This window comes from Chironomus tepperi, unplaced genomic scaffold, assembly GCF_022539635.2.
Source record: "Chironomus tepperi strain 1889 unplaced genomic scaffold, CSIRO-AGI_Ctep_v1 contig_85, whole genome shotgun sequence".
Lineage (NCBI taxonomy): Eukaryota > Metazoa > Arthropoda > Insecta > Diptera > Chironomidae > Chironomus > Chironomus tepperi.
This window is the reverse complement of record NW_027226207.1, coordinates 1,707,129-1,730,160: the sequence shown is the minus strand read 5'-3', so window position 1 is coordinate 1,730,160 and position 23,032 is coordinate 1,707,129. Positions and strand designations below refer to the sequence as shown.

Below are 23,032 nucleotides of genomic sequence, written 5' to 3'. Positions count from 1 at the left end.
ATTTGAATTTTACAAAACCGTTAAAAATTTGAATTTTACAAAACCGTTGAATTTTTGAATTTTACAAAACCGTTAATATTTGAAACTACAAAACCGTTAATATTTGAAACTACAAAACCGTCAAAAAAGTTTGAATTTTGAAGATTTGTTGAAAATTTAAATTTTACAAAACCGTTAAAAATTTGAATTTTACAAAGCCGTTAAATTAAATTAGTAAAATTCAGACTAAAACTGAATAATTGACAAACAAATCACCAAAACTATAAAACCATCCAAATATGTTATTCATTCATGAGATCAAAAGAAATAGAATAAAATTAGGAGAAATTAAGATTATTTAAACTTAATACATTAATTTGTATGTAATTTATCTATCGTACAGGTGAAGCTTAATGATTTATTTGGGGTGCATTAAAGATAAGTTATTTCTCTTGACCATTCAAATGTGTAGATATTTTCAAAATAAAGACATTTATAATAGAACTGCTGGATATCTTGTCTTCGCACGTTTTTATTCCTATGCCTGCTCATCAGGATGCAATGTGCTATGAGTGAATGAACTTTGAATTTTAAATGAGACTAATTTTTAATTTAAATTTCCCACAGCAAAGTCCATAAAAAAATAATAATAAAGAACCCATTTTATTCCTGTACATCTGATTAAAAATTACAGTGTTAATTATGCTTTAATAATTCATCAATCAAAATTCCCTTAGGATTATAATGCACGGGACAGCATAAAATACATGAAAAATTGCAAAAAAGATGGAAGATTTGCCAGCAAAAAAAAATATGCACATATTCGAGATCATTAAACGGATGGTCAATCTGTGCTGTACTACATATTGTAGCTTTTAATACAATGTGTATCCTCGGGCCTTAAATCATGATAAATAAAAAAAAATATTTACAACAATTTCTTGGTTGCCAATATTTATAGTGAAATTATGTTGATACAATTTATTGTAATTTTGTAATGTTTATTAGATTTAATACATAAAACGAAGAGCAAGAGAGATACTTCACATGCAGTGTGTAATGCATTGATAAGTGGAATAAGGAGAGGAAGAGAAACAGCATAAAAACTGCATGCGGGCGATGCGATTATTCTTGGAAATTGATGCAACTGATCTGAGTGAATATTTTTTTTTTTTCATTCTTATTTCTCGGTACACACACAAGTTCCTCTTCCTTTTTCTTCCTTCTATGCTGCATCTTAGCATCGTATGTATATCGTCAATTTAAATACATATCAACAAGAGAAAGAGAAGCAAAAAAGAAACAAGTTTTTGGGTTTTGTCACAGGGGTTCTTTGGGGATGGGGACGCATTTTATGGCAACTCAGCTGAGCTGAATTCAGCATTGTTCAGCAGAGCTGAATTCAGCGCTATTCAGCTGAACTGAACTTATCAATACTCAGCTAAGCTGAATTAGAGAAAGTTCAGCTAGGCTGAATTCTGGATTTTTCAGCTAAGCTGAATTAGAGAATGTTCAGATTAGCTGAATTCAGTGCTTTCATGTTAGCTGAGCTGAATTCAGTACTGTTATATGCTATGCTACAATGTTCAACTGAGTTCAATTCATTACTATTCAGCAAAGCTGAATTAAGTACTATTCAGCTAAGCTGAGTTCAGCATTATTTAGCTGAGCTGAATTCAGCACAGTTCTTATCACAAATTGGGACAAAATGGAAAACATTCCAAGCATTTCCACATCGCAAGTGTCTCTAAATCGTCTTTTTTATATTCTTGCTTCATCCTCATTGCATTTTCGTTTTTAATCTTATATATTTTTGCTCATTCTTTCACTGGCCGAGTTCAATTTTCATATTATGATGATGAAATTTCTTGGAAATTGGGTTAAAAGTGTGCATACACACAAGAAACATTGTTTTAACAAAACAAACTCTGTCTTTTTCTCTTATTTCTCTTCTTTTTTTCATTATTATCAAATGCATTTATGCTTCTTCTTATATGCTTTTAATCTGCATGATATGTCTCCGTAGCAAGTCTTTTATTTCAATTAAATTATTTTAGTGAAGTCTGCTATGCAAAAGAAGAAGTATGATTTCTTATAGTACAAGATGAGGAACAACGAGCCAAACAACAAATAATAATAAAAAGTCTCAAATGTCTTGCTTAATTAAGTGAATCAAATAACTTTCCTTTGGCGCTCAGATTCCGTCATATGAAAACATGCAAAAAGAATGAAAATATTTCACAAAGATATGCGCTGTGCTTTTTGTTTGCAATCAAAATTGATGCTTTATGATGTTGTGCGCCTCTCATCATATTACACAACAAAAATGTTCTTTTTTTTTGGTTCTGTGTGTGATACTCATTCATGATCGTATGGTATGATCGTCATGTAGAATGGGAAATTATTAATTAGAAAATAAAATTATAAGGCTTGCCGTTTTGGATATTGTTTTGTTTCCCAGAAAGAAGTCAATGAATTATTAAATATTGAGGAAGACGATGTGGTGTGGATGAGATGATGTGAGGATCTCTTGTGATGATTTTGTGGGAAATTCTGTTTTTTGAGCTGAATTCACTTAATGAAGCTAAGTTGTCTGAATTCAGCGAAGTAAGCTGAGTTGACTGAATTCAGCGAAGTTAGCTGAGTTGACTGAATTTGGCAAAATAAACTGAATTGGCTGAATTTATCAAAGTAAGCTGAAATCACTCAATTCAGCAAAGTTATTTGAATTGGCTGAATTTAGAAAATTTAACTGGATTGAAACAATTCAGCAAATCAAGTGCTGAATATCCATATCCACAAATCGAGCAGTAAAGCCAGAAATGAGTGAATGTATAAATTACAGCAATTTCATCTATTAATCATTCAATCAGCAAAAATTTCTAGTCTATCACAACACAGCGAATTTGTTGAGAAATTTCATTTATACGAGTCAATATAATATGAGTAATCACACATAGAATTGATTAAAGACTATAATAAAGCTACAGTATAAAGCTACAATTGCAATATATCAAATGAAATGAAAAAAACAAAATGTTTATTAATAAAAAACGACAGCAAATTACTCTCTTAATGTTAATAATTGATACCTCAATTGAATGTATATTGATTAGTGGAGTTGCTGCCATAGATATTAGATATTACTTTAGAGATACATTTATTTTAATTATCTTACTTATTAAGTTATTAAAATGTCATAAAATATTATTCACTTGATGTTCTCCTACATTCATTTCCATTTTTTTACATTTCTCCTTCTCTTTACTCTTTTTCTGTGTAGCCTCTCATGCACAATCCATAGACAAATGATATTCACAATACTTAAGTGTTTTTCATGTATTTACATGTACCGACCCAACAATTTGTACATTTACATTCATGAATATTTTTTGAGGGACAACTGAAACTTCTTCCACATGAATAATTTCTCGAATTTTAGATGTTGATTAGAGATTATGACAGTTATTGTTATTACACGTCAATTAAACATGCATTTGAATAATCTTGATTCTTCATGCAATATATAACTGTAATATTTTTCAATTTATTTCTCTATTCAAGCTCTATGGAGGCCTGTTTTTGTGTGCTACTGGGCCAATATGGTTAAGTAGTCATGTTCTTGTTCATTGCTGGGTTAGAAGTTCTTGATCTAATTTGTAGGATTTGAACCTTATCCTCAATACATTTCATAATCCTTACATCATGTAAAATTGGGATTCGAACTTCAAACTTTGATAATTTTCAACAAAAAATTTAAAAAATCCAAATATTGAAGAATGACAAAACAAGCTTAAGAATCTTTAAAATTCAAGAAGCTATCCACAATTCTACTCTGATTTCATCACTCAATCCCACTTTCTCATTTCAATTTATTCAAAATAGCTCCCATTATGCGTCCACAAAAAAAGAAAGAGATTTTGTTGTTGTTATTTTATTGTTACCATTACCATCAGCTAAAAGTTCTCTTGAAGGAAACAATAAACCAGCGAAACGAGCATTTCCATAGCACTTTTCATTTTCTCTTCTTGATTCCAATTTCAATCTCATTCTTTATTATAACAATCGAATGATTTTATATATTTTTTTTCGAGTATTTTTATTTTTATTGCCAGGTGGCAGATCCATTAAATGGAGTGATTTTTTGTGAACGTAGATGTGTTCATTAATTAGCTTAATGTGTTTGTGTATGCCTTTACAAATCATGAAAAAGGGTTTTTTTGCTATAATATAATAGTTGAGAACTGCATTGACTATTGTTGGTTCTAATGAGTTTATCGAAATGGGAAAATTATGAATTTTGTCGGTCTGTCTCTAATTGAACTAATTTTTGAAAATTTTATGACGGTTATTTTTCAAAATGTCAAATTTGTAATTTTTCAAATAATTTTTGACCGTTATTTTTGAAAAGCTTTCGATTTTCAAATCTTGGCTTTTATTGCTTCTGTGCAGCACAAATGCGCTTCCATCAATGACAAATGACCATTTCCATACAAACTTCAGGTATTTGAAACTAGTAGGTGTGTTCTATTTTGAATCATCTTTTCATTAAATTGACACTTGAGTTGAAATACTTGAAATATAAAATTCTTTCAATTTTCTATTATTAAATTGTATTGTTCATAAATAAAAGTAGGAAAAAAAATAGAAAATATAAAGAATGACAATAAGTGCTTACTCTTGTGTCTTTGTTGATAAATTTAATAAATTTTGTCATACAATAAATATTTTTATGAACAACAAAAATAAAGAAGGAACGACGAAATAAATCGTAAGCAGCAGAACGAGATACACAAAAAAAAATATATATAAAATTTAAATAATTTTTATTTTCACATGAAATTTGATACAGTCTTTGATAATGTCTATTGAAATTGTGTTTCATATATCAAGCAAGTTGGAAGATGCATGAAAGAAGTTCTGCGATGTCTCGCGATCTTTTCTTTTCTCTCCTTTTTTTTGTCTGTGATTTGATTTTAATTTTAATGAGTTTTTTAGGGAGACTTTATGGTTGTAAAATTGAAGCAATAATTCACTTAATATTTTCTATAAATTTCGGTAAATTAGTAGATAAGGCCTTAAATATTGACATTTACGATCTCGTCGTCTGAAGTTCTGAGGAATTAGATTTCGCCGGGAATTTAAGATTCAATAAATATAGCTTTAGTTTTGAATTAATTAGTTAAATCTAGGGGCAAAAAAAAAAAACAAAAAAAACCGTTTTTCAAAAATATTAAAGCAAAGTTTGGTTCACATCAAGGCATTGACACACGTTTCATCCGGATGAAAGGATTCTTCATCTCCATACAAAAATTTCATCCGGATGAAAGATTTGTATGAGTCGGATGAAAGCGGATGAAAGATTTGTATGGGCCGGATGAAAGCGGATGAAAGGTTTATATGGGCCGGATGAAAGCGGATGAAAGATTTGTATGAGTCGGATGAATGCGGATGAATGATTTGTATGAGCCGGATGAAAGAAGATGAATGATTTTAAATAAATTTTTAATTGAATATTTTTAATACAAAAATTACATTTTAAGTCATTTTAACATATTGATATGAGAAAATTAGTTTGAATAATTGCATTTTTGAATGAAAAATTCAAATATGAGAAAAATTAAGATAAAAAATAACAATTTTCATGATTTTTCATCCTTTTTCGGCCAAAAATTCGATTTTTCTCAAACTTTTTCACCCTAACATAAGAGAACTGATACTAAATTCGACTTATCCGATGAGTCTTTCAAACTAATATGTAAAAATGTAGTCGAAATTGGCTTTTCCAAAGATTTTTCACCATGATAAATGAAAATCGAGGACAAATATGGCTTTTCCGAGGGTTTTTCACCCTAATATAGGAAAATTCAGTCGAAATTTGGGTTTTTCAAGGATTTCCCATTCTAATTTAGGAAAATCGAGAATTTTTCAGTCTAATAAATGAAAATTGAGGCAAAACTTGGCTTTTTTAAGGGATTTTTCACCCTAATATAGGAGATTCGAAGCCATTGTTGGGCTTATATGAGGATTTTTCATCTTAATATAGGAAAACTAAAGCAAAATTGGCATTTTCGAGGGATTTTTACCCTAATAGAGGAAAATTCAGGAAAAATATGGCTTTTACGAAGAAACTTTACTCTAATAGAGCAAAACTGAGGCGAATTTTTTTCTTTTCCGAGAGTATTCCACCATAATACAAGGAAATTTTTGCAAAATTTGACTTGTTTGGAAGTTTTTTATACTAATATACTAGAACCGAGGCCATGCAGGGCTTTTCTGAGGAATTTTCACTCTAATGCAAAAAATTTTAAGCAAAATTAGACTTCTCGAGGATTTTTATCCTTGTATAAGAAACATGAGAGCTATTTTCAACATTTTAGCGATGAATATTGCATCATAAAATCCATATTAGTTATTAAAAACGATTAATATACGTGAAAAAATAGAAAAATGTGTCGAAATGTAATAAAATATTACTAAATTTTAATCAATCTTAATTTTAAACTCGAATAATTCTTTCCTGTATTTATATAATGTTTAAAAATCACAGAAACTGCTTTCTAAAAAATTATCATTCTAAATAAATTAAAATAATAATTTATTTTGAATTCATGAATCAATTCATCCGGATGAATTGTTTTTTTCTTTTTCCATACAAAAATTTCATCCGGATGAAAGATTTGTATGAGTCGGATGAAAGCGGATGAAAGATTTATATGGGCCGGATGAAAGCGGATGAAAAAGGATGAAAGATTTATATGGGCCGGATGAAAGCGGATGAAATACTTATATGGGCCGGATGAAAGCGGATGAAAAGTTTATATGAGCCGGATGAAAGAAGATGAAAGCGGATGAATGATTTGTATGGGCCGGATGAAAGCGGATGAAGAGTGTCAACGCCTTGGTTCACATATTAAAGGATTCGAACCTCAACTGTCATCGATTTGATACAATATTAGCAAATTTATGTTATTCTCAATTTTGCAAAATCGTCTATAAAAATAACAAAAAGCTTAAAATCTTAAAAAAAAAAAACATTAAAGACCCAAAAAAAGCAAGAATCTCTCAATTTAATAGGTCCATTAAACAAAGTCAAGCGCCAGAAAAATTCAACAGAACCATCATCATTTGTATGAGTCATGTCTCATACTCCTATTCCCATACACCAAGTCAAACTATATAAATTCCTTCATATTTCGCACTAAATTGTTGTCAAAATGTCGAGTAACATAAAAGAAATCTCACTGACTGAATTCATAACAGCCACAAAGAAAAATGTAATTTTTATGTAAATAATATGACTAATTTTTGTGTTTCTTTATTAGTTTCAAGAAATGGAGACCTTGCGGTGAAGTTTGGGAAATGAGCGGCGTAGTGAGTGTGAGAAAAAAAGTATCTTCATTAAAAGATGAGTTTTGTGTGCAAAAAAAAGTTTATTTATAGTTTTGTGCATTTAATTTTAAGTTGTAGCAACGACTTCCGTGTTTAATTCGCGTCTAACAAATATTTTCTTTAATTTATTCAACATTGATTGGAATTCATAATTAAATCTTACATTTTTAAAGATGAATAATTTAACTTCTCATCCTAATAATGAAATTTTTAATTCATGAGTGAAATTTTACAACTTTTTGATTGTAATTTGCTCAAAAAAATGAGAATTAATTGAATAGGTTTTTAAAAATTAATTTATATTTTATGGATAAGATTTTTAATTGATTTCGCTTGTTTGCTTTTCCATTGGTAGTAGCTTTGCGGTGTCAAATTTCCAAGATAAGACGTAACAAATAGACTTAGTTGTGGAAAATTTTGACTAATTTTGGATCTTTGATTTTTAATTTTTATTCTGAGATGAAAAATTGAAGCCAAAATTGAGCTAAAGATGCAAATTTGAAGCAAAATCTTAATGATAGATGCAAAAATTGAAGCAAAAACTGATTTAAAGATTCAAAATTGATGCAAAATCTGCATTAAATGCGCTGAATGAAGCAAAATCTGAATAAAAGATGCAAAAATTGAAGCAGAATCATAATTAACGATTCAAAATTGATGCAAAATCTGCATTTAGATGAAAAACTGTGATTTTGAAGCAAAAACTTCAAAAAAAGATTCAAATCCATCAAACATTCCTCAAACTTCCTTAGCCCCACACGATACCCATTTTCAACAACATATTTCAATCCATATTTAATCAACTAGCAACAAAAAAATAATTTGTCAGCATATTAAAAATAAATAAGAATTCGAAAATTTGAAATCATCAGAAATGGTATCCATACATCAACAAAATTCACTAAATAATTCATCACGCTATGCGCCAAAAGATTGATTCTAATTCACCTCACATTCCCACAAGTCCATCTTCTTTAATGTAATAATTTTATATTTTTTTCTGTCGATTAAAAAAATCCAATCACTTCCTTTTTCTATTCCATTCGATTATTATTGAATATTATATTCAATTAAACAAATTATGTAGCCTGAACGAATAGTGACACCCCAGTAAGCAGTGACACACAGTCAATAGTGTGTACGTGGAGTGGAAAGAAGAAGGAATAAAAATTGATGTCTCTTGGTCTTTAATTTATTTATGAGAATGAATTATTAATCAGCCTTTTTTTGGTGTGCTTCGCATGAACGAAAGTTGGACAGAGAGAAAGAGTCATGTCATAACATGTGAGACATACAGATAGTTCTATTTCGATTTATTTCTAACGCATTTTTGGAAAATGGGCGACAATGAGACACTTTGTTTGGCTGGTTAGTAGAATAAGGCGCAATATCTCGACAGCTAGGCATCGTAGAGCATTCTAGTTTGCAGAATTAAGTCAGTGCCATCGAGTTATTTCAATATTGATTGATCACTAATCATTAAACTATCTTTAAACACGATAATTAATAATTTTTGACTAAATAAGCAAAAAACACGTGGTTTTAGAGTTCAAATTTTGAACTTTAATTATTCAAAAAATATTCTATCGTTGAAATTTGAATTTCAAAAAACCGTTGTATAGCAACAAAAATGCGCAGTAGTCGCTGACTTAAGGTCGAGTTGATTGTAATTTTTTTATTTGTCGTGTTACTGATTGTGCTCGTTGGTGTGTAAATGGATTCCAATGATATACAATAATTTTTTTTTCGACCATTAAAAAAACATGGAAAAAAAATTGAACAACCTGTAGGTTCCGATGTAGAGAACTTATTTTTTCTGTTCCTGAATATTGTATGAGCTATCACATAAAGTGTAGTTTTTTATATTAGTTTTCAAAACATAAAATAATGAGAAATAATTGCTGATCGTTTTGTTTCACAATTGCAGTAACACGCATTACATTTCGCATCGCATGTATGTATGGTGCTGTCGACTAACTAACTTCTCTATGGCTGAATAGCTCTGTTTCATTATCAACACATCATGTTTGGATAAAGTTCTCCTTTTTTTATTTATTTCAATTGGAATGACTTGTATGTTGGATTTGTTGCATGCTTTTTGTGTTGAAACAGGAGGAGAACTTGTAACATTCAGCTCGTGTTGCTTATCAGTGAGTTTAGAAATTAATTTTCTATTATGCATAGTTTTACACATGATTTTAAATTCTATTTAATTGCAGCTTAATTTGTATTATTAATGGAAAGTTTTTTGTGATGGAATTTAAATTTACATATTTTTTTAACGGTTTTTTAAATTTTAAAGTGAATTTTTTTAAATTTATTTTGTAACGGTCTTTTAAAATTTGATTTTTCAGCTCTGAAATTTTTTAGAATTTCGCATCATTTTCGCATCTAATTTTTATGTAAAATTCAAAAAATAACGGATTTTAGTAAATTTAAATTTTAATTGTATTATTAAAGCAACAACCATCCAGATGCAGCTCAAAACCATCAATCCAATTCCACTTTGAAGCTACATAACAATAAAATTGAAAAAAATTTCTTCCAAAAAAAAATAAATTAAATTTGCATTCACAATTTTGTTATAATTCTCCTATTCTTTCCATTTTTCTCCATGTATGGGAGGATAATTGTAGTAAATATATATGGGGCCGTTCACTTATTACGTTCGCTTTTTAGGGGGGAGGGGGGGGTCTAGGATTTTGTAACAGCCTCAACCAAAAAATTTTTTTTGTAACGACATTTTGTAACGAGGGGGGAAAGGGGGTCTAGAAATTCGTTTTTTTGCGTAACGTAATAAGTGAACGGCCCCTATGCAAAATAATGAAAATAAAAAGCAGCCAGCGAGCAGTTATAACAAAAGGTAATATCTACCATTTTATATTTTTTTACGTTCTTTTTTTTTTGTAAAACGGGCAAAAGAGATCTGTCTTTTCCATTTGTATATATATATATCCATTATGTGTATACATTTCTCTCTCACTCACTCCTTTTGTATGTATGTAAATTTCATTAAAAGAAGCAACACAGCATAACAAAAGGGCAACACAAAAAAAAAGCAGAATTAATGTTTTGAAAGCAGAGAAAAAAAATCATTATGCATGTAATCAACATTTTATAGTTGAATTAAGCTCAGCATGTTCAATTCTTCAATGTCCAATATGCTCAACCAATTGTTGTTTCATTTTCTGTGTCCTGATTTGTGCATTATTGAAAATTCTTTTTACCGTATAATTAGCCATTTTCAATTGTAGTCGTAAGCATTTCTCGAGAAGAATAAAATACAGAATCTTACAGACATGACTTATTTAATGGCATAACGAGACACACAAATTTAATTTATTGCAATTGCAGCTTCTACTCAACTCACTCTAGTTGTCATAAAAATTATATATATTGAGTAATTGTTCCTTATATACACAATGAATATGTATATGTACATATAAGGCATTTAAGTGCTAGGCATTTGACTCATTAATAGAGGCAGACAGAGCGAATTATGGTCGGAGAATGAGAGAGACGCAAAAAAGACAAAAGAATGAAAATTTTTTTTGAGACAGTTCATCACTTTTATGACTAATGACTATCATAAAAACCCAAAAGAGCACCAGGCTCATAATTTTTTTCATGTGCATGCCATGTATGAAGGACACAAGTTTAAAGTTTGCGTAGGTAAAATGCAAATAAAAGAAAATTTTTTCAAGTGGTGTTTTTGTGGATTATCGTCAATCGCCCGCCCCTAATCCTTTTCTTCTCCAAATTGTCTGTGCGCCAAGCGAACACAAAGGATAAAGAGTAAGAGATTTTTACTTACTTTATTTCTATTCGTCTTCAAGAGGATGGAAGCATTGTTCTAAATTTTTTAAGGGATCAAAATCCGATTTACTTCTTTTCTTCTTGCGATAAGAGGTCAAGTGCTTAATCTTTCTTAAAACTATTCTTTCTTTTTTTAAGTAAGGAGAAGTTCTTGAGAAGTTGGATTGACATCTTTTTTCGAGTGGTTATTTGAATTAATTTTTGTGACAATTATTCAAAGTCATGAAATGGAAATTACTAAAAATGTTTGATGAATTGTAAGTTCGAATCTCAGATTCTTGTTTAAGTTTTGACTCCTAGAAAATTCCGACCTTAATTTTTTGGAAAAAATTTCAAAATTCAATTTTTTTTTCATAAATCTACAAAGACACCAAAACCCAGTAACAACTCGACTTTACCCATCGATTCCATTCAAATCCTTAGTCGACTTCACTTTCTTGACGAAGAAAAAAAAATCCATCAAAAGATATATAATTTTATGGTCCATCTCACGATAGATAGATGAATTGTGATCTCTTATTTATATCACATTTAGAGCCTCAATTTTATTGTTTTGAGATAAACAAATCATATATCTCTAACTATTTCTCCTATACTTGCCCATTTAATTTCATTCAATCTTGTTTGGTTGTTTTACTATAATTAAATGATGGATCGTAAAAATGTTTTATCACTTTATACACATTTATGTATGTTATTCTTTTTTTGGTTGGAAATAGGAGCGAGCGAGTGAGGAGAGTTTAGTATTAATTTTTATGAACTTTTCTGATATAAAAGTAATTCAAAAGAAGATCATTTTATGTGTTTTGAATGAAGTTCTTCGTTTTGTATGCCTTTTATCTCTGCTGTTGCATAAATTAATCTCTTTTTTAGATAAATTTCTTCATTTAGGTATAAAAATAAATAATATAACATAAAAGGAATTGAAAAGAAGCATCTTAATTTCTTCTTGATGTTGCTGATGATTTGATCACAAAAATTGTTTTATTGGCTTTGTTTAAACTTGATTTAAATTGAGAAACTTGAAATTTTTATTTAAAAAAATGTTAAAAATTATTTAGTTAAGTTTATTTACAAGGTTGGAAGTTAAAATATCCAAAAAAGGGAAAAAAAAATAAAATTTGTTAACTATCTTCAAACAAAATTATTTAGTTAATAAAAATTGAGATTCGAACTTACACTCTTATTTAGAGATTTAATTTGATTTCTTGATTTATTTTTACGAATTTAATTTAAGTGAGCTGCAAATTAACCTACATAAATGTCCACACATTATATACAACTCAAAACAAACTCTAACCTCAAAAACTCCCAAATCAACTAAATTGCCCCCTTAAAAATCAAGCTTCTCCAGCTCATCCAAACGCAATAATTACGCAACATAAACGTATATCATTTTATTGCTGAGCTGGCAACCGAGATAGCGTCGAAATAAAATAACAATAACTACGAATATTGCCTATAATAGATGTATCATGTACAACTTTATCAAACCCAATGTTGAGCGATAACGATTTCTTTAAAATAAAAAATTTATATCGGCACATAGGTGCAATAAAAATTAACAACTTTTTTTAAGCAACTTGAGGTGTAATTGAGTGAAACAGGTACCATAAATCAATTTATAATAAATAAATGTTCCTTAATCAGTGAAAATATCGATAAGCAATCCATACGTTTGGTGCCACAGATAATCACATGATGGACTTACGAAAGTCTACAATCGTATTAATATCATTTCCAAAAAATTGTGAATGAGAGTGCGTACATTTTTTTTAGGTCTCATTCTGATGTTAATCTAGATTCGCATGAAATAATAGTAATATCATAATAATTACTTTATGTATTGTACTTAATAATTTAATGTGAAAATAATATTGAAATTTTTCTGTTTTGTGTTTTGGTCCTCCATTAAAAAAAAAGTCAATTTATTGTCATATGGACGGAGAACTTCATTTCTAATTTTGTGGTTTTCATTTTCATTCATTGGTGGACTTTTGAGAATAAAAGAAAATTAGAGACACACACAAATCATTAAAATGTCATTAATAGTGCGCTCATAGAAAACTTTTCTATTCTCTCACACTCTCATTTTGATGGATATTATGCATATTTTATTATTTTTTTTAGATTCTTTAACCATTGAAGCCTTAATCGAGTGTGTGGAAATGAAGGAGAAATATAAAAATATTCTACAATTTATTCATGTTAATCTTTAGCGTCATTAGAGATGGATAGATTTTTTGATATTTTTTTAAATATTTATGTTTTTTGCAGCATATAGAATTTTTAAGGAACCTTAAGGAATAACTAGATTCAATTCTAAAAACAATAATGTTTCTTGTTATTATTCATATATTACTGAAATTAAAAAGTTAAGAATTTTGTTATAAATCTGAAGTTCGAGTCTCAATTTAATTTGGACAAATTTTGTGTGAGTTTCGCTTTTTAATAAAAGTTTTTTTTTTTTTGCTATTTTCAAGTTAAATTCCTCAATTTTTTTCCTTCCAAAAATCTCCAATATTCCCTTCCATCTCATTTCCTTCTCTCATCCCGTCTCATTCATTCAACATGCATTTTATTTACAATGAGTTTGCAATTTTGTTACTAGAACATGAAGCATTCTGTTACGGTTGTCCTCTACAATTTTTTTGTTAAGGGCATTAAAGGAATTGAATAGTATAAAGGTATGTGGAACTAGAATTAAGATACAATTTATTCCCACTAATAGAAATTTATTGCTATTTATATATAGAGAGAAGAAATCCGCTGGGATGAAGGAAGGGAAAGAGAATGAATAAAAAAAAAGTTGGCCGTATTATTACTATTATTTTGTTAATGGATTGAGGCGTGTAGGCAATGCTTTTACTTAAATTTGAAATTCTTAAAGATAATAATTATATTCGAAAAGAGGTACGAGAGAATTGTGGCCTGTGCCAATATTCTCAATTTGTTTCTAATCAAAATTATACACCCTGTAAGCATAGATTATGAATATTATAATGTAATGAAATCAAGACTTTAACTTACTGTGTGGACTGTAGCCGGCAGCTGCAGAATAATATCTCCGATGTGCATTGCTGTTTTCTAATGCATAATAAGCACTCATTTCTGATGCATCGACGCTACCTCCTGATGCGCCCGCATTCTGATGTGCTAATGCTGTGTTTGGTGAGCCTGGTAATCTCTGATTGCCGTACCAGCGACTCGCCTCGGCTGTTGATGTCATATCCATTTTTAATGACTTTTTTTTATTCTCACTAAATAACTATTTTTTTTTGTCTTAATTTGAATTAAATGTCTATGTTTATATGCTTGTGATACAAATTTTATAATTCCTATGATGATATACGCGTATACACAAAGAAAACTTTCATAATGAAAATATATATATAAATTTATATTGTTTCTTAACTCGCGCACTTATCCTCTTTTCCACGGTTTTATTAATATTTTATACTTTTTTTTTATTTTTCAAGTTCATTAAAATCGTAACACTTTTTTTTTGTGGTCACTAAATTAATTTCTTGCTCTCTTTTATGTCTGTGTATTATTAAAATTAATTTGCGATATGTCTATTGTTGTGCTTCTCTATTTTATCAATTCACAAAATATTATTTTCCTCGTTTGTTGTGCGTTTTGTTGGGAAATCAAAATTAATGATGAAAAATTTTGTTGGCAATTCTGGAATGAAAAAAAAAAAATTAAATTAAATGTTGAAAAGATTTTCAAAAAAGAAGCTAAAATGTTGGATACTAAAAGACTAGTTCGAAAAAATGATTGTGATTTATTTAGGATTTGAACCTTTTTATGTTAGGAAAAATCATGATAATTCCAATTCTTACTGTGATTAAAATTTGCGAAATCACATATTTAAATTCAATATTTCTTGATTTTCATAGTTCAAAACTTAAGCAACTCCACCAAAACAGTATTTGCCTCCAAAAAATAAATCAGAATCCCAAAAAACCTCAATTAATCCTCCCAATCACTCATTAGTACACGAACAAAATAGGAATTAATATTTCTGTCAAGATTACCAACCGAGCGTGCTCGATCTGATGACTATTTGCTAACTGATCATCAGACAGTATAAATCTTTCAAATAAAAAAAAATTCAGTCTTATCAACGACAAAAAAAGTTATTTTTCACGTTATCGACGTTGTATAATCAGCAATACAAGTAATAATAATTTTTTTTTCCTTATTAATTATCGAAAATGAAACAGTTAAAAATTTTTTTTAGATGGGAAATTGTGTATTTTTATCTTATCAGATACTTGATTGTTTGATTATTTGGTGTTATTTCTAGATTTTTTTATAGGTGACAGTTTAAAATGCCTTAAAATGTATATACAGTGGAAAAATAGGGGGGTAACGATATACTAGATATTATATTATAATTTAGAGACATTCACTTATGTTATCTGTGATTTTCATGTTTAAATAATCATAAAATTAAACCAATTTTCTTTCATCATCATTATCAGCGAGGCAAGGCACATGATGATCATAAACAGTAGAACTATTGACTCAATTTAATTCAATTAACTGATCATAAAGAATATGAATGATGAATTTTTTTGACACATTTAATTGCTGCTTTAGATCCACAAATGTTATGTGTCTAAAAAGACGTAACATCAGTAAACGAGAAGAAATAAAGTTTTGCACAGTATAATGCATAACTAAGACCCGAGATTGATTGATTTCCAATGATGCCTTTTCAAACTCAAAGATAATAAATCTTCTCTCGCTTATATATTTTTTTAAGTCTTCAAATGACTTAAATTGGTTTCAAACACTACACACATTTATCGGAATGTATTGGAATGTAACAAGGCACAAGAAGATAAAGAAATGTACGACAGAAAAGACCGCACAACGATGAATTATTACAGCTCATTCAAAAAAAAAAAGTTGTTGATGATAGACAGCGTGATTGAATATTTTTGTTCCTCTTATTTCTTCATCCATCCCAAAAAAAGAAGTGCGATAAAAACCATTATTTATCAATATGCTTAAAGAGTGAGATTTCGGACTTCTTACTTTTTTGGGCATTCGAAACAATTTGTTGTGTCTTAAACGAGCTATCATTTACTTTACAGTAGTTTAAAATGTCATTTGAATGTGTTTTTGAATTTTAATTTTTAACGGCCAAATATTTTTTGAAATTTTATTGCCTTTTGTAGCCAACTTTATTCTGTACTTTTTGAATTTTAACGGACTTTTCAACTTATAATTAGTTTATTGAGCTTTAATGTTGATCTGCATCTACAATATTACTACCCTAATGCTCAGCAATCCATTCAAATCTCAAACTAATCTCCTTTCACCTTAAAAAAATTCAAATTTAAAAATACCGTTACAAAACATTATTCATCCATTTCAATCACCCAGAGCTCACGATTGATGCTGAATCTATTTTTAAAAACTCTCTTTAAGTGTGAAAAAAATTTGCTTTCAAATAATAATATTTTTTTCTTATTTCACACGCTATTTTGCATACTTAAACACAGTCAATGACGTTACAGAATATTGAAGAAGTATTTATCTCATGCATCAATGAAGCATGCCTAAAAGCCCAACAAGGTTCTTTTAATGTTATTCTTGTAGCATTAATAAATTTTTTTTAGATTTTTGCTTTGTTTAGTGGAAAGCTTGAGGGGATTTTTATGGGGTTTGGTCAATGGCTGTTATTGAGTTGTGTGAAATAGCAAGTGGATTTGATGATGAAAGATTAAAATTAGGTTGAGATTTTATTCTTGAGAATCTTTGGACTTAGCTTTGCTTAATAATAGTGCTGAATTCAGCGTTGCTGAATAGTGATGAATTCAGCATTGCTGAATAGTGCTGAATTCAGCGCTGCTGAATAGAGGTGAATACAGTATTGCTGAATAATTGTAAACTCAGCGATGCTGAATTGGGAGTTCAGCATCACTGAATTGAGCTGAATTCAGCATTGCTGAGTTGCGCTGAATCCAGCTTTACTGAATATTGCTAAATTGCACTGAACTCAGTAAGCTTGCATGAATTATACAAAAATCATGTTAAACAACATTGTAAATTCTCTGACCTATTTCGTAATAAATTAATTCTATTGAACATCGACTGAAAAATATTCACACGACGTCCAACAGATTCAATATCAAATTTTATTCAATAAAAAAACAAAATTCAATCAAAGAAAATTTTCTCGCATTAATTTTAATTTCTCAAAGAAATTTCAAATGTTAATTGAAAAAAATTATTTTCCTTTGCGTATCACTTTTGTTGGCAAAAAAGATTTATGACTTTTACTTTAACTATTTATATTGAGCATAGCACCGAGTGTGTTGACGTAATGAGCCTTTCCTTCTAACAATAATTGAACATTATTCATTAAGCTACGATTTTTTTACTTCATTCTTCTTTTCTCGCGCGTCTCAGTCTTTAATAATAGGCGAATGAGGAATTATTGAAATTCACAGCTTGCTGCTGACTCAAATGTGCACACACAAAATAGAAGAAAAATTTCTCTCGCTATCTATCCTATTGAATATTTATATTATTATAAACATTATATTGTTAACAGCTTTTTTTTTTGTTTTGTTTATGAGCGCACTTCACGTATTAGAAGGTATGAAAAGGCATCGGTAATAGAAAATAAATGAATGATAAAAATTGAAATAACTCTTTCATATCTAACGCGCGCGCTTTCAACTAATTCCCTTGAAAATTGTTTTGAAATGCGTGATTCTTTTCTGTCGATGAGATGAGATGATGTGATGAGCATTTTGGGGGATTGACTAGCTTGTAAGAAGGTGGTGTAATGAGATTGAACACATTGTTAAGAAGTTGATTTGGTTTTCTGGATTTTGATTGAACTGTATTGAGGCTTTGAGATTGAAATTTTAGATGTTTGCTGAATTCAGCGTTGCTGAATAGTGCTGAATTCAGCGTTGCTGAATAGTGCTGAATTCAGCTAAGCTGAATACAAGGATTGGTATCAAATTATAAGTTGAATATTCAATTCAGCTTAGCTGAGTAGTACTGAATTCAGCAAAGCTGAGTTACGCTGAATTCAGCACTGCTGAATAGAGCTGAATTGAGCAATTTCAGATTCTTCAATCTAACCCAAAAAGTGCGCGTTTGATTTATCGAGCATCAATAAGTTTCTCAAGACGTTTTCTCACTTCGCCTTTCTTTCTTCCATCCAAAAATAAAGACTAAAATAATAATACTGAATTGCCATATATTTTACTAACAATGATCAGTCTGATCTTTTTAGTGTGAAATAATAGTAATTGAAAACATAAAAAAGTAAACTCCCCATCGAGTCATTGTATGTTGTGTCTTATGATTTATTGATTCTTTTGCATCATTTATCTACAATTTCGTATTTATGTTGCTCATAGGCCCTCCACTTTATGCCTTGTAACAAGAGAAGTGAAAAAAATATTTCAAAATATTTTCGAAGGCGAGAATTTCGTTTTTTTTTGTGTTTAAATTCAGCAAGCAGATCCAGTTTCTATTGTGCTTTTAAAATGAGCAAAAACCAAAAAAATTATTGTTGAAATTCATTTTTAATTGAGTAACAAAAGGCTGCACAATGAGAAATTCTTCGTCTATTTGTCGAGAGAAGGAATTGCAACAGAATAGAGAAATAGGAGCCATGCAGCCCACAACAAACATAAATTCCTATTTATTTATTTATTTATTGGAAGACGACAGGTAGAAGGTAAGAATAATATTTTAAGAAGACGACTCATTGACGATTAATGCTCTTGAACTCAAGTTTATGAACTACAAAAAAAGAAGTAAGAAATTATTATGTATATATAGGAAGATAAATAAACACATTTTGAAGTGTTATTAACTCAATTTGTCTGAAACTCAAACATTTTGGGAATGAGGACGATTTTGCATCAGGATTTAAGGATGGAATGAGATGATGATTTGTTGGTTTGTGAAATTTTTTGTAGATTTGTGGTTTTGGTAATTTGAGGTTATGTTTTGATACTGGCTTGTTGTTTGGATTGGTGACTAATTTAGTTGTTTTGCTGACAAAAAAAAACTGCGCATTAGTCTTAGGAATTGAACCATTGATTTTGCTGGCAAAAAAAAACAAGACACTATGAGCGAAAACAATTTTGCATTTGCATAGGATTTGAACATTTAACTGTTTAATTTTCATCATTTGTATTAAATTTCTTTGATTTAATTTGCATTCTAATTTGGCAAATTTGCTATGTTAAATTATAAGATAAAATAACGGCCATTTAAAATTTGAATTTCAACCGTTAAATTTTGAATTTACTAAATATAATAAATTGAATTCAAGAGTAATTAGTGAATTTTTTTACAACTTTCCAATAAGCGTGTGCATTCATTATTCAGAAATTCAGGAACCTCATCACATCGATACCCACAAGATTATCATATGAAGCTTCTATAAAGTATGAAAATTTCTAAAACCAACAAAACATAAAACATAGAAGATAAAACCTCCGAGAAAGAAGTTTAAAATAAATTATCAATTTGCTTGTCTTGTCTTAGAGAGTCAGTAACAGAAGAAGCAAAATTCTCACAAAAAAATGAAGAAAATTATGAAACGAAAATAAAAAAATAAAAAAAAATTTGCATAATATTCAATATCAGTTTTTAAACACCATGATCATAAATTATATTCGACGTTCGCGTTAAAAAAAAGATTTTTTTTTGTTCCTTTCCCATATTCTCTTCACTCATTCCCATTCTTAACAAACAAAACACCGTCGGAATCGCCATTTGCTGACATATTCATTCCATATATATAAATTCAAACAAAAGGTGAATACTATAAAAAACTCAACACTTGCGCACAAGGAAATTTATCAGAATTTATATATTTTATTTTTTTTCTCTTCATCTCTTCCACTTTCATCTCGCATGATCAATAAATTTTTGCATATTTTGTGCTCTTAAACTTCCTCATGTTCATAAAAATTAGAAGCTGGTTATCGATAATCAATTACAATGAAATACAGCTGAAAATATTATTGAACGTGCACTTCGTGCTTATGAGGACCTTGAAATAAAAATTATTGCATAAAAATTATTTATAAAGCATATGTGCAGTAGCGGTAAATAGCAAGGTTCATGGCTGCTAACTTTTAAAAAATACAAAAACTATTTTGCCACATGATACTCACTAATTGATTGATTGATTTTTAACTTTATTCTTATCACACGTATAAATAAGTCTAAAAAAACACTTTATCAGCATGTTGTTCAATCTTATCTAACAACAAGCTATTCGACAATGAAATACACTTTCCTTTTGATACGCAAAAAAATTATTTTTTTTTTACCTTTTGAAATATTCTTCGTTAATTGCTTGTGATAATGGATAATAATCAAATTGATTGGCGTTTGAAACATTTCATCGTGTGATGATATTTTTGGAAGTCTGATATTTTTTTAAGTGCGTTGTTTATCGCGTTTGGAGACTAAATTGATGCATGGCAGGGTAATCAATGTCAATATACTTGGAAAATGGCTCATTTCGGGTGAGTAATGAGGTTGAACACAATAGGTTTAAATTTATTAAAAATAGAACAATTAAAATTTCTAAATTTTTATAAAAAAATGCCAGAAAAACATTTTAAAATTCTAATTTAATTCATTTATTTCTACACTTAACTTTATAAAATTTTAATCACTTTTAAATATTTTTCGGCATTTTTTTTTTTTTTGTGTAAATCTGTGCCTCACAAAACTGAATTAAAATATATTTGATCGTAAAAAAATTTTATTTGCCATGTCTGGAACGGAATTAAGAACAACTCACTGATTTTGACGGGAAAGAATTCATGAAATCTTAAGAATGGACATAAATTAAAATTAACATTTTATATATATTCGAAAGGATTTTAAAATAATTTTTAAGCATCAAAATGTCAGCGCTTCCTCATATAAATTTATTTAGGTTTGGGTTTTTTTTAGGCGGCAAAATAAATTTTGTATTGATTTTTTTGTTGTTTTAAAAGTTTTAAATTTGTTTTAAAAAAATAATTTCAAACTCTAGTTGAACTTTTGTTATTTAAAAAATTTTGAAATTTTAAATTTAAAATGTTTAAAAGCTTATAAAAATTAGAATTTAAATTCCTAAAAATTTATAAAACTCAAAATTAAAATGCTTACAAGTTTTAAAAATTTGTAAAAATTAAAATTGAATGTTTATAAATTTTAAAATTTAAACATTTTTAATTTGAAATATTCTAGAGTTTAAATTATAAAAAATTATTGTTTTTATTGTACAATTTTTTTTAAATAATTTATTTTGATCTTTAAAATTGAAAACTTATTAAAATTTTAAATAATTTTTGAACAAATATATTGGCGCTTAAAATCAATTTTATTTCAATTTTCTAAGAGTTTCAAAATTGTACAACACTAAAATTTGTACCGGTATAAGAGTTCGAATCTCATTGCATTCAAAATTTCTATGTAATATTCTATTCTTGAATTGGGGAGTATTTTTTTTTCAATTTCTTTTATTTTTTCGAAAACACAAAAAGTTTAAAAAAGATTTTAAACTCAAAAATTCAAAAAACAATTTAAAATTCCAAACATTTATCAAAACTTCCCAAAATATCAAACAAAAATTTCCACAATTTAAAAATAAATTTCCTCAGTCTAAATAATTGTTCCATAAACCAACAACTTTAATAATAATTTCTCGGCGCGCACATAGACATGAAAAATATAATTCAACATAACACATTCAAATTCGCATTTTCATTTCTGTTTTTTTTCTTTTTTTGGTTGCCAAAAATAAAATTATGAACTATAAATTATCACGATGATAGATAACATAGAAAATATGTATGTGTTCCGCAAGCATCATAATTTTTCCTCTATGCTCGATCTATGATCATGATAGGCAGGAGTGAGTGAGTGAGTGAGCGAAAAGTAAAAGGCAAAATGTACACAAATTTTTCATATCTTTAGTAGTTCATCATTTTGCTTCTTTTATTTGGTACGTCGAGTGTAAGAAATGAGAATAATATGAATAATAATATAGCAATACCTCAAAGTTATCATGCATATTTTCTTATTCAACATCTTTTGTAATGTTGCTGATAACAATTGAACACTAATTTATAATTTTTTATAATTTTCACTGATAGTTTTTCACTGAATTTTCACAGTTTTTCTTGTCAATAATCCTTAATTAATCCATTCACTGTATCTGTCAATTTCTATGCTCACACACTTTGTATAAAATTTATTATTATCCTTATAAAAATCATATGATTATTCCTTTTTATCATATAAAACTGGATTCCGTTTGCTTTTTTTTTTTTTTTTGTTTTTCAGTCCACAAAAATTTATTAATTTTTTTAAATTTTTTTAATTTGTGTGAAAAAAGAACCGAAAAAAATCAACACAAAAAATTTCACTTCTCAATATTTGTATATATAAAAATTTATTTCAGTTCCTTGTCCGCTGTATATATATTTTTTTTAAAAAATGAAAAAAATTATTCTACGTGACGTGACGAGAGCGCGCGACCAGCAGCAGAGCAGTTGAATATTCTGAAACGAACTGAAATGTGTAGGGAGAAGAAAAAAAAATATAATATTCAGTCAGGTACAAGCCACATTTTCAAGCTGTTCGGCTTCTTTTTCATTCGTATACGTATATTCCAAACCTCATATAAAAATAGAGGCAATACACATGCACACATGTATACAATGAAGAGAGAAGTCACACATTATTGTAGAGTGTGTGGGCATAACAACATGTTTAAGACTATATTCCAACCAACCGATCGATAATTTTCGTCGTGTTGTGCAACAACAACAACAAAAAGTAGGCG

At 28.8% G+C, this 23,032-nt stretch overlaps 1 protein-coding gene across 4 annotated transcripts in view; it reads right to left on the bottom strand.

The window, feature by feature from the left end:
* The window catches only part of LOC139086033 (GATA-binding factor C-like), an 87,526-nt gene extending 65,113 nt beyond the window's left edge, over positions 1–22,413 (bottom strand). For 2 of the 4 annotated variants that reach the window (XM_070634306.1, XM_070634309.1), the window contains exons 1-2: positions 22,241–22,413; positions 14,218–14,871 (exon numbers count right to left, since the gene is read on the bottom strand). In XM_070634306.1, coding sequence (XP_070490407.1) covers positions 14,218–14,422 — 205 coding nt within the window. In that variant the 5' untranslated portion in view covers positions 14,423–14,871; positions 22,241–22,413. Of the gene's footprint in view, positions 1–14,217; positions 14,872–15,032; positions 15,182–15,231; positions 15,306–22,240 lie in introns of those variants that run through there. The other 2 variants (XM_070634307.1, XM_070634308.1) reach the window with 2 other exon arrangements.
* Positions 22,414–23,032: the final 619 nt, after the last annotated feature.